The 12030-nt window shown below is 53.2% G+C and overlaps 1 protein-coding gene, 1 long non-coding RNA gene and 2 other non-coding genes across 4 annotated transcripts; 3 read left to right on the top strand and 1 right to left on the bottom strand.

Annotated features, from left to right (window-relative positions):
* Positions 1–1408: 1408 nt before the first annotated feature.
* Positions 1409–1480, bottom strand: TRNAP-AGG (transfer RNA proline (anticodon AGG)). Its single transcript has one exon. It is a non-coding gene; the product is annotated as a tRNA-Pro (tRNA).
* A 157-nt stretch (positions 1481–1637) lies between these two features.
* On the top strand, positions 1638–1719 carry TRNAS-CGA (transfer RNA serine (anticodon CGA)). The gene has a single exon. It is a non-coding gene; the product is annotated as a tRNA-Ser (tRNA).
* A 288-nt stretch (positions 1720–2007) lies between these two features.
* LOC132326599 (formimidoyltransferase-cyclodeaminase-like) lies at positions 2008–8425 on the top strand. The gene is made up of 14 exons (XM_059845033.1): positions 2008–2200; positions 2933–3116; positions 3469–3597; positions 3710–3798; positions 4016–4195; positions 4284–4421; positions 4714–4845; positions 5510–5571; positions 6236–6365; positions 6476–6637; positions 7020–7063; positions 7144–7282; positions 7563–7658; positions 7821–8425. Exons 1-14 carry the CDS (start codon positions 2147–2149, stop codon positions 7905–7907), a joined length of 1626 nt encoding a protein of 541 aa, XP_059701016.1. The 5' UTR covers positions 2008–2146; the 3' UTR covers positions 7908–8425.
* A 179-nt stretch (positions 8426–8604) lies between these two features.
* On the top strand, positions 8605–11654 carry LOC132326945 (uncharacterized). Its single transcript, XR_009486381.1, has 4 exons — positions 8605–9559; positions 9977–10012; positions 10254–10501; positions 11346–11654. It is a non-coding gene; the product is annotated as an uncharacterized LOC132326945 (long non-coding RNA).
* Positions 11655–12030: the final 376 nt, after the last annotated feature.

The following is a 12030-nucleotide window of genomic DNA, read 5'->3' as shown; positions in this document are numbered from 1 at the left end:
CCTGGAGAAGAGAAGGCTCCAAGGAAACCTTATAGAACATTCCAATACTTAAAGGGGCTCTACAAGACAGTTGGAGAGGGAATTTTTACAAGGGCATGTAGTGAAAGCAAGGGCTAATGGTTTTAACTGAAAGAGAGTGGGTTTAGGTAGGATGTTAGGAAGAAATTTTTTACCTGTGGGCATAGTGAGGCACTGAAACAGGTTGTCCAGAGAAACCATCCATGTTCCATCCCTGGGAGTGTTCAAATCCAGGCCAGATGTAGCTCTGAGCAGCATGGTCTAAGGCAAGTTGTCTCTGTCCACTGTAGGGGGGCTGGAACTAGATGGTCTTTAGGCCCATTCTAACCTAAAACATTCTGTGATACTATGATATCATACTGCAAGGAAAACAAGAAAGAGAACGCATTTCTCCTTATTTTTGCTTCAGTGCTCTACTAAAGTCTATTTGCCATAGGCTTATCATAACCTTTTTTCAACTCATTTGACAGAATGTGTTCTATTACTATTGTTATATTTCAGTCCTTGTAGAAAGTGATGCCCTAAGTGTAAAAAAAGGTGGATTTTAAGTATAAATTCAGGGAAGAAAAATACCAATTCTTATAGATAGATACGTTCATTGATATTATCACTCAAATATCCAACCTTTAAACAGCTGTTCTGCCCAAGATTGACAGTTATTTGTTCCCTTGATAGTTCACAATTATGTAAATCAATTATTCTTAATGAAAAGGGAGTTTGCTTACATACCTGCCCTTTTGTATGTGCTCAGTTTGATTACAACCTGGCAAAGCATTTCAGAACTTGCTTGTTCATTATGATTTTTGCCATTGTAGCTAATAACTCTTATTTTAATCATATATTGTAGAACAGTGACACTTAAAAGAGAGACTATTCTAACTTATTCTGATTTTTTAAATATTATTACTATTTTAGTAATAGTAACCTAATAAAAATTTCCTACATGATTTCAAAAAATTTAAGTTTACAGTTCTCATATTTCTAGCTCCTGGCTATTCAACTCATCTTGAAGAAGAAATCTCAGGAGTCCCAAAACCATGAGTAAGCATTGTTTACTAATGTCTTTCTCATGCTGCTACAAATGCCATAAAAAAGCCACAAAAATTAGATGGAGCACATAAGATCCAGGCTGAAAATACTTGCAGGCACTGCTGGGGCCTTAGGTGTCCTTGGGCTGGCGAGGGGGCTGGAGCGTGGCGAATAAGTGCGGGGCAGAGCAGGGAGGTAATTTTGCAGGCGCGGAGGGCAGGTAAGGGGCAGGGTGTAGGCGTGGCAGGAGTGTGTCGGGCGGGGCGAAGGTGGTGAGGGGGAGGGCGAATGCGAGGGCTGTGTGTTTGCAGCGAGCGTATTGAGGTGAGATCGGCTGAGCAGCGGGTACACAAAAAGCAGCGGGCTCGTCCGGGATTTGAACCCGGGACCTCTCGCACCCTAAGCGAGAATCATACCCCTAGACCAACGAGCCAAGGCGAGAATCGCACTCCTATGACCAAGGAGCCAAGCCACAAATCTTTTTCCGTAGCCCCACTCTGGCCCGGGACACCCAGACGCCTCTGCACTTCCCGGCAGAGCGGACTTTGGGCAGCCCGGCGGGAGCTGGCCCCGCGCCGAGGGACATTGTAGCTGTGATGGCCGAGAGGTGAAGGCGTTGGACTCGAAATCCAATAGGGATTCCCTGCGCAGGTTCGAATCCTGCTCACAGCGATAGGTTTTGGCCGGTATCCATGGTGAAGGTTTTGCATGGAGTGCCCCTCCCTTCTGAGAAGAGTGGTCATATTGCAGTGACTTGTCTGTAGCATGTCGTAACCACAACATCTTGCTGATTGCAGCAGATTTTTTTTATTCATCTATTAACTGGTGCTGGTGAGTGCCGCCATCTGGCCCCACAGAGCCCTTGTGCCCGGAGCTGCTCCAAGCACGGCAGGGCCAGTATGATGGTGTTTATCCAAGCCCCTTTCTGTCCCCTGGCCACAGATCGATTCAGTTAATGAGAAACTCCGGCTTGGGAAAGAGTCAACGTGCTGGCTGCTGAGAGGCTTTCGCTCTGCAGTGGGACAGGAAAGGGCAGGAAACCCCCCGGGGTGTGAAGAGCTGAGCCGAGCGCTGAGGGCTGCAAGCAGACCGTGGGACCATGGCCAAGCTGGTGGAATGCGTCCCCAACTTCTCAGAGGGGAATAACAAAGAGGTGAGGGAATATGTGGAAGGGCTGAGGAGTGGGTGACACTGGGCTGCTGACAGTCAGGTTTCCTGTGCACTGCTAGACTCTGCCATGCCTCTTTTGCAGTGCTGCGCACCTTTCACTACTTGGCTAGTGCCAAAAATGCCTAAAGGTAGCTTTGGCTCCCTTATGGCACCTTGGTGGGAAGCAGGGGCTAAGACCACTTCCACCATTGCCAGCAGGTTGCTGTAGCACCAGATCTGGGCTTGGTCTGGAATATTTCTCTGCAGAGAAACATTGCTTGCGGTTGTGCCAAAACACGCTGTCAAGGTTAATGGAGCCTGTCCTGGGCATCAGTCTTCAAGTGAACTTTGGCTCTGCCAGCGGCAGAAGAATTTAGCAAACCCAGCATGGCTGTAAAAAGACAGCCTCCTCCAGGGAATGGGCTCCGCAGAGCCAAATGCTGGAAGCTGGCAGGTGGATGTATCCTCAAGAACAGCAATGGTGCTCTGTGACATGCAGCAGCAGCCAGGTGTCTCTCCCCCACACAGGGAGTTTGGGGAGCCAGGGGTGCCCCAAGCCCCCTGGATGGGAGTGGGATGCTTGTGCAGGGCTGCATCCCCACTGATCACGGGGTCATTCTCAATCCCATCACCAGTGGGAAGGGGGAGAGCTGAGACACCCCCTCTCTTGAAAAGCCATGGCTGTTGTATAGTCTCAGCCATCTCAGCCCCCTTGCTCCCATCTGCTGCCCGGCAGGTGATCGATGCAGTGGCACAGGCCATCTCCCGGACACTGGGATGTGTGCTGCTGGACGTGGATGCTGGCGCCTCCACCAACCGCACTGTCTACACCTTTGTGGGGTCCCCTGAGGCCGTGGTGGAAGGGGCATTGAGCGCAGCCCGCGTGGCTGGGCAGCTCATTGACATGAGCCAACACTCAGGTGAGTTTGGGAGAGGCCCAGGGCCTGGACTGGCACAGAGGGGACTGCTGTACTGCTGGGACCAAGCATGGCACTGGAGCAGGGACTGTGGTCAGAGGCCCAGGCCCGAAAGAGTTTAAGAAGCGTTTGCATTACTACCAGGCACATGGTGGGATTGTTACAGCTGCCCTGTGCAGGGCCAGGGGTTGGACTCAATGATCCTGGTGTGTCTCTTCCAACTTGGGTTAGTCTGTGATTCTATGATTTTCTCACAGCAATGGTGTCCAGTCTGTAAGAGTGTGCAAAAGTGTGTTCTCCCTCCTTGTCTGCTTGTTCTTCCCACTTCCCATTCCTATATCTGCCCTGCCACCAGGTGAGCACCCTCGGATGGGGGCCTTGGACGTCTGCCCCTTTGTGCCAGTGAGGAACGTCAGCATGGAGGAGTGTGTCACTTGTGCACATATCTTCGGGCAGCGCTTGGCAGCAGAGCTGGATGTACCTGGTGAGTGGGGTCAGGAACCTCTCCACATTCCATCCCATCCTGCATGATTCCAACTGTTGGAGAAAGTGCCAGCCCCTGCCTGGCAGTGCTCACCCCCAGCTGTGTCTTGCAGTTTACCTGTATGGAGAGGCAGCACGGCACGAGAGCAGGAAAGCCCTGCCCTCCATCCGTGCCGGGGAGTACGAGGCGCTCCCTGAGAAGGTGAGCCTGGAGATAGCACAGGCTGGGCAGACCTGACCTGTACTTCGCTGGCTGCAGGGAGCATGCTGGGAGCTGGCATAGTCCCTTTGTCACCAAGAGGAGTTGGTGACACAGGTGGTCATGGCAGATTCCAGCTGGGGAGGGAGATGCCCTCCTTGGGAGGGTAGTATGTGCTCCTGGCAGTGCCAGCCCACACACTCTCTTCCCTCCTCCCCAGCTTGCAAAACCAGAATGGGCTCCTGATTTTGGGCCCCCAACTTTTGTTCCCCGGTGGGGAGCCACAGTGACGGGTGCCCGGACCTTCCTTATTGCCTACAACATCAACCTGCTGTGCACCAAGGAGCAGGCTCACCGCATCGCCCTCAACATCCGTGAGCAGGGCCGCGGCCCCAGCCAGGTACCTCAAGAGCACAGGCACGCCAGGAGCACACCTGCCTGTCCCCACACCTCCTGGGCTGTGCCCTGAATGTGGCAGTTGTTGGCAGCCCGGGCGCTTGAAGAAGGTGCAGGGCATTGGCTGGTATTTGGAGGAGGAGAACATGGCCCAGGTTTCGACGAACCTGCTGGACTTTGAGACCACGCCACTCCACACCGTCTACGAGGAGATCTGCCGAGATGCACAGGTGGGTGGCTTGGGGTGCTTGTTCCCAAGGGGGCTTCCCAGAGGATGTCTCCTGCCAAGTTTTCTTCCTCACTGTCAGGTCAGGCTCTGGTTTCTCTCATGCTTAGTTCAGCCAAAGTGCTGAATGGCACAAAACTCCCAGAAACTCAGCAACTTGCTGCAAGCCCCCAGCTCCTCTGTTGAAAGCTTTTCTGTGACCTTCCCATGTCCTGGGAAGGGATGAGGACCACCAGGCTGAGGTAGAAGTGGCAGCAGGGCTCTGAGGAAAATCACATTTCTGATGTCCTTTGCAGGAACTGAATCTCCCTGTGGTGGGGTCTCAGCTGGTAGGGCTCGTTCCCAAGAAGGCCATGCTGGATGCAGCTGAGTTTTACATTAAGAAGGAAAAACTCTTCATCCTGGAGGAGGAACAGAAGATCAGGCTGGTAATGTGGCTTCTCCTGATACTAGCACAAGGGTGGGATCATGGGAGAGACACATCCTACCCCCCACCTCTGCTCAGCCTCCCAAAGTGGCACTGAGCAGAAATTTGGGACTGCTCAGGCCTCAGGCATGACATTTGTCTCCAGTGTCGATTTTGGGGGGCAGGGGCAGCAAGTGGGACAAGCTGCTTTATTGTGCTGAGGATGCTGAGATGCACAGGGAGCAGGAACCACAACGCGTGAGGATTGAGTGTGGGTAGCAGCTGCTTGTCTTGCCTGCATGGAGGCCAGGAGGGGAAGGAAGTGTACCCAAGGCTCAAGGACAATGGGTGGCATTATGGGAGGCTGTCCCAGGATAGGGAGTAAGCTGGAAAGGAGGAGACAGGCTCTGCTGTTCCACTGCAGGAGGGAGGGACCTTTCCAGCCTGTGGGGAACGTGCTAGATAAGAGCAAGCTAATGATTTATCAGTACAGCTCCCAGTCATTCAGAGGTGACCCCACACCACCCCCTAGTCTGCAATGGGATGGGCTGGTGGTGCCAGCTGTCCTCTCCCTGGGTGGTGGCCCAGTCCCAGTGCTGACTCACCCATGGTTAATTAGCAGTGGGGAATGAGGATGCAGCAGGACTTATGTGACAGGGTTGACGCAGTGGTGCTGCTCCTTGCAGGTGGTCAGTCGTCTGGGCCTGGACTCCCTGTCTCCATTTCACCCCCGGGAGCGCATCATCGAGTAGGGACCCAAATCCTACTTCTTGTCATGGTGTCCATTCCTCCCTGGATGGGGGGATCCTGATGCCTGCATCCTGCACTCAGCTTGTTTAGGGAGTGGTGGCTGCTCCCAGCTCCTCTTCACAGCCTGGGGACATCTCTGCTGGGTGGTTGTGCAAGAGCAGGGTGGTCCCTGCTCCCAAATGCTGATGGTTGTGAACGTGGAGTGGGGGAACTCCAGGTTCTTCAGCAAGCAGTGGGAGCAGGTTTTGTGGCCAGATTTTAATGTTAAATTCCTACCCTATCCCCATGCAAAATTTCACTGACTCTGGTTCACATGCTGCAGCACCTGGTGTGAAACATGAGTCTGTGGGGGGAAAAGAAGGGAAATCCATCCATGAGGTGAAGTCCTTGTCATCCTCCCTGGGCCATATCTGCGGAGGCGTTTCTGTCCTACCAAATGCTGCTTGTATCAGCCCAACCTGGCTAATGCAAAACAACCCCACACCACCTGTATTGCCCAGATGTCCCCATGGGGTTCCCAGTCCTTACCCTGACCCTCAGGCTGGGTTTTTTTGAGTTAGTCCCCTACTCATTCACAGGGCCGATGCTGGAGAGGGCAGTGCTGGGTCTGGGTGGTGGTGGTGTCCCTGCACCTGGAGGGCTCTAAAACACCTGTGCTGCAGGTACTTGGTGGAAGCAGGAGAGGTGGACAGGGGGCTGGTGGCCAAGCCACTGGGTGCCTTTGTGCGAGCAGTCGGAGCAAGGTCGGCAGCGCCAGGAGGAGGCTCTGTGTCTGCAGCTGTGGGAGCCCTGGTATGTGCCCCACACCAAGACAGAGGCCTGAGGGGCCTTGGTGTGCCAAGGGGAGCTTGCATGGTGGTAGCAGTGGGCACTGTGTCCTACTGGAGGATTTACCCTGGCAGGGAGCAGCGCTGGGCAGCATGGTGGGGCTGATGAGCTACGGGAAACGGCAGTTTGAGGACCTGGACCCCATCATGAGGAAGCTGGTCCCCGCTTTCCACCAGGCCATGGAGGAGCTGGTGGCAATGGTGGATGCCGACTCCTGTGCCTTCAGCAGCTACATGGTGAGGTTCCACCAGAGGCATCCTGCAGGGAAACAGTGGGGCCTTCCAGCTGGGAGGAGGGCTGGGATCACTGTGCTCTGGATTCCTTAGGAACAGGGCTCTGACCTTAGAATCACAGAATCATTAAGGTTAGAAAAGACCTCCAAGATTATCAAGTCCAACCTTCTACTGAGTACACCCATACCCGCCAAACCATATGGCAAAGTGCCACTTCTGCTTGCTTTTTGAACACTTCCAGAGATGCTAAAGCCAGGGCCTGGGGAAGGGACATTTTCACATAAGGGAGGTTTGCAAGAGCACGGGAGATATGGGATCTGCCCTGACGCCCAGTGCAAGGCACGGTCTGGGTGATGGCAGCAAACCTGCTTCTCTTTGCCTGCAGGATGCCATGAAGTTGCCCAAGAACACCCCTGAGGAGCGGGAGAGGTGAGCTGGGTTGGTGAGGACTGGCTGACTGTGGGGGCACAGCCACCCAGCGCTCAACCCAGGGCTGTCCTCCCTACCAGGCGCACAGCTGCCATGCAGCAGGGGCTGAAGACAGCCATAGGGGTGCCCTACGGCCTGGCAGAGAAGGTGAATGGGCTCTGGCCTGCTCTGAAGGAGCTGGCACAGCACTGCAACCTGGCCTGCAAATCTGACATCCAGGTAAGGCCCCAGCTCACACACACTTGCCCTGCAAGGTGTTCCCTCATGTCCTGACCTCCAGGATACATCTTTCCAGCTGTGCTTCCCAAACTGGCCAGTGGTTTCCACCCAGTAATTCTTTGGCAGCAGTTTCCTGAGAATACCAACAGATTGGAAAACACTGCATGCTGCTGGGTGGTGCAGGGTGGGAGTCCTGCAGCATGAGGGTGTGACCTGCTTCAGCGCCATATAGTGGAGCTGGTTCACCAGGAGAGCTTCTCGCAAGCCTGACTTTTCCCAGGTGGGAGCCAAAATGCTGGAAGCAGCAGTGTTTGGAGCTTACTTCAATGTCATGATCAACCTCAAGGACATCACGGATGAAAAGTTCAAGCTTGTGGTGAGCTGGGCCTGGCGGTGCGGCTGAGGGCAGGCAGAGGTGGCGGTTGTGGTGGCCCGGAGCCCCTCGTGCCTGCCTGCTGCCAGTGGGATGCGTACAGTGCTCAGGGGATGGCTCTTCTGGTCTGTCGAGTGGCAAATGACTCATTTTGTCCCCACACAGATGTCACAGAAGGTGTCCGGGCTGCTGGAAGAGGCGAAGCAAAGCTCAGCAGTCGTGCTGGCACTGCTGGACAAGCGGGTGGCCTGAGAAGGGCTTGGGAGTGCTCTGGGGGCTCTGCAGCAGCAAATACAGCTGGGAAATACTCTTGGCCTCGCCTAGGCTCTGTTGGTATTCACCTCTGGAGAGCTGTGTGAAAAACATGTTCACTCTCCTGTGAAAACTTAAAAACTTTAATAAAGGACAACAGGAGACAAGAACCATAGAGCCAAGGTTGTTATGGCCGGGTGCATCTTGGCACTCAGCCAAGACCACACTCTCACCTTCAGGGATACCCCTTAAATATCTTTTCCCTTACATCAGCCTGTTGCATATTCATAGACTCTTATGCATATCCATAAACTAGTTTACATTTTCCAGGAACAATTTGACATGGCCTCTCCTTGGGTCCGCCTTTTTAGAGCATGTGTGTTTCTTGGTTCTGGTTTTGACTCCTTTTCCTAATCACTTCCAGTTTGGGCCTTGGTCCATGCTTTCTTCAGACGGTGAGTGGTGACAGTTGGCAGATCTGTAGGTGTCCTCATCCTGTGTTCATTGGATGTTATCCCATCCAAGCAGGCATTTTAACACAAGCATAGCTATTTCACTATGTCTAAGTGAAATTAATTAGCAGTGAAAATACAAACGATATCTTTACAACAAAGTTACTTTAACATCACACATATCAAATCCATTTTAGTATTTGTGAAAAACCAATATTATAATATGTATATATAACAGCTGGTCTACTCAGGCACATGCAGCATCATATCCCCTGGCCTTTCCCTGGACAAAGGGGATTTTTGCTGTCTGGGACTTGGACCCCAGGCACCATCCTCCGATCCCTGTGGCAGAAGTAGACAATTGGATTGGCAGTGCCTGGGACCACAGTGATCCTAACAGAAAGGATGGCAGGATCAAGGACACCCCTGTGCATGAACACCTCTTGACCCTGTGCACTCCCTTTGTCCAGAAATCCCCATGAAACACCCTCCTACCAGAGATCTGGGGCAAGACCTGGCACAGTCCCTTTCTGCCAGGCGTCTTTCAGGCTGTGTGTGACAATTCCAACCGGTTGAATTGCCTAGGAAGGGAGCACTGCCAAACATGAGGCACCATCAGAGGTATTAGCAGGGAGATGGGGTTGGTTGAGATGGGAGAAATCCTACCCCTTCCTCATAGATCCTCCAAGAGGAAAACCTGAAAATCAGGGCAACCAGCTCTGCCTCCTGTCCCTGTTGACCGGGTGTGTCAGCAGATACTGCGTGCTCCACCCGCACATTGTGGCAGCACCCTGAGCAGTCAGGCCCCCACACCCGCTGTCCCACACCCCCGTCTGTGGGAAGGTCACCCCTGTTCCTAGGCACTGTACCCGAGTGGGGAGCACAGTCAGGGTTCATGGTGGGGTCAGCTGACTCACTCCATCCCTCCCTTGACGCCGGGAGGTGTAATCACCGCCCTCCATAGCCTGTGTTTACTATCCCCGTGGAACCTTTGTGCCGGCTGGGAGCCGCATGTTGATGTTTCTTTTGCCCATGGTGACCGCGCGGTGTCACCTCTGCGATGTCACCCCTGCCCGCCGCACCCCTGCTCAAAGGGGCAGGGCTCCGCTATTTAAGGATGCCTTACAGCCGGGAGAGCTGTGCCAAGGACGGGGATCCCGAGTGCTGCCGGCGTTGCTTCTCCTGGGAGCTCTTCCACAGGTGCGTGCAGGGCAGCACGGGGGCTGCGGGAGCATGGGCACCCGTGGGTCAGGGTGCGCTGTCCCCACGGTGGGTACTGTACCCAGGCACGTGTTCCCACGTGTCCTCCTATGGCCCACGAGAACATGAACTCAGCACGCAGGCTGGGCCAGCGTGGATTTATTTCTATTAAAAATGGAAACAACATGCCTGGGCTTTGGGGGTGCATAGGGCAGGGGACAGTCACTCTGGGAGTTGGTGCTGTCACCAGAGGGACAGGACAGTGGTTGGGTTTTGTGGGAGGATGGCACTCTGGGGGAAGTGAGCATGGTCCCTGTGCTGGGGGTAGACATGGGACAGAGGAGACAGGTCCCACCTGCTGGCTGGGCGCTGTCTCATGGCAGGAGGTGACTAATGGTGCCTGTCCTTCCCTTTCAGCTTGGAGACCACTGAGGATGTGTGACCCCAACCAAGGTGAGGGGCTGTGGAGCAGGCAGGGCTGCAGGTACCACACAGCCATCTGGGCTTAGAGGGGAGCTCTATGCCATGGCCTCAGACACCTGGGGGGGTTTACCTGCATCCCAAAGGGGTGTGGGGTATCCTTTGTGAGGAAGATCGGAGTGGGCCATTTGGGTGGAAGGGTGCACCAGCTTCCTGCACTGTCTGTCTGGGGAGAGCCCATCTCTGCCCACTAACAGGTTCCTCTTCTTCCTAGGCCCGCCACAACTGCACATTGCAGGACGCCCTCCTGCCCCTCCAGGACATCCTGGTCCTGGCACAGGGCCCTCCCCTGGCGGTGTGGCAGTCTGCCCCCCAGGCCCTGCTCCACCTGGCCAGCACCCCCACGGGCAACCCCCATTGGGACATCATCCTCATGGACACCAGGAGCACCATAAGGAGCACCATAAGGAGCACCATAAGGGGCACCATTAGAAGAAGCACTGCAAGCACCATGAAGACAAGGTAAGAGTGGGACAGCAGTGAGCCCTTCCCTGATTCTGCTGCAGACCTCCTCCAGCATACCACAGCAGCTGGCCTAAATGGCTGGGACTCTCCTCTCCTACCCTGTAGTGGCTGGAGCAAACTGCCCAAACATCAGTGGCTTTTTTTAGATGTGGAAACTCATTAGAATAATAAATAGGCAAGAATGAGTCATATTAAGTGAGTAATTTGAAAAGCAATCCATGAAATTCCTTGAAGCCATTTAAAGTGATAGCATGGGCTCGGGGCACACCATGCAGTGTAATAAATCCCAGGACTTACTCCTGCTCACTTGAGTGCAAGTCGTGCCTCCATAATGGACATTCACTCAGTCTCTTGCAGCAGAGGAACTGTTTGTCTCCCTCTTAAAAACAACAAAAAAAAAAAATCACAAAAAAAATCCCCCAAAAAACCAACAACGAACAGAAAAGGAGAAGCAATTCCTTGTGCTTAGAGTAAATTCTGCAGAAAATACCATTCCAGGGATGGGCACCAGCCTAAGCAGGTCTGAATGAGGAACTGCTAAACAAGGCCCCATTTCTATCATTGGAGGTGGGAGCTTTTCTCAAACAAATCCTACCAGCAGCTCCTCTCACTGTGAAACAGCTCTGGAAGTGATCTGCTGGGACGTTGGTCTTTGCTGGCAGAAAGCAAGACCTTTCTGGAATTTCCTTTATTGACCTTAAGAGTCTTGTAAAAAAATAATAAAAAACCTCCAGCCTTCCCACAATATGGGGCAGGCACCACAAGGTCACTAACCCATCTCAGGAATGCTGTGACAGAGGCTCGTTTCCCTGCTGTCCTAAAGTTGTTCTTTCTTCTCCAGCCCTCTGGTGGCTCATGCAGCTCAAGCAGCAGCTCAAGCAGAAGCTCTGACTGACTAAAGGTCTGGCATCTCCCACCTGCTCCGTGGTGATCAGCAAAACATGAGACCAAGCTCCTCGAGGGACCCCCCTGCATGCTACTCCTCACCCTCCCCCTTTCCCTTGGAGCAGTGTTTTGCCTGCTGAGTTATTTTTCTTGTGTGAAAGAGCTTGTAAATCCTTTGACCTGCAATCTCCGAGTTAATGGACAACATTTCCACCCTCTATCTTCCGTGAGAGCCTGCTGAAAGTCATCACATGCTGTTTTCCAATCTGCTGGTGTCTGTGTGTTTTTTCCTGGGCAATGATGGTGGCTGCAAACATTGATCCCATAAAACTCCTTACATTTCATGTGAGCTTTCCTAGGTGTAGCAGAGGGAGTGGCTGGGGGATGCTGTAATTATGTGGGCTGCAATCCTCCATGCCAGGGTAGTAATTTGTAGGAAAAAGCTCACCATGGCAGAGGGATTCTCCCACGAAGAGATGAGGAGCATGAACAGCTGGAAGCATTCAATACCAGTGCTTGGAGCAATCTGTGTCCTACCCATGGCAGGAGGAGTGGAATGAGATGATCTTTCAGTTCCCTCCCAACCCAAATATTCTGTGATTCCATGATTATCTGGATTTACCAGCTTGAAACTAGGAGAA

The sequence above is a fragment of the Haemorhous mexicanus genome, chromosome 4, assembly GCF_027477595.1.
Source record: "Haemorhous mexicanus isolate bHaeMex1 chromosome 4, bHaeMex1.pri, whole genome shotgun sequence".
Classification (NCBI taxonomy): domain Eukaryota; kingdom Metazoa; phylum Chordata; class Aves; order Passeriformes; family Fringillidae; genus Haemorhous; species Haemorhous mexicanus.
This window is presented reverse-complemented; position numbering and strand designations above follow the sequence as displayed.

Bases quoted from the DNA above. Each gene is read 5' to 3' on its own strand.
- LOC132326599 (XM_059845033.1), top strand. From the start codon at position 2,147: ATGGCCAAGCTGGTGGAATGCGTCCCCAACTTCTCAGAGGGGAATAAC. The intron at 4,846-5,509 runs GTAATGTGGCTT...TGCTCCTTGCAG, and splicing joins AGGAACAGAAGATCAGGCTG to GTGGTCAGTCGTCTGGGCCT. The intron at 5,572-6,235 runs GTAGGGACCCAA...CCTGTGCTGCAG, and splicing joins CCCCGGGAGCGCATCATCGA to GTACTTGGTGGAAGCAGGAG.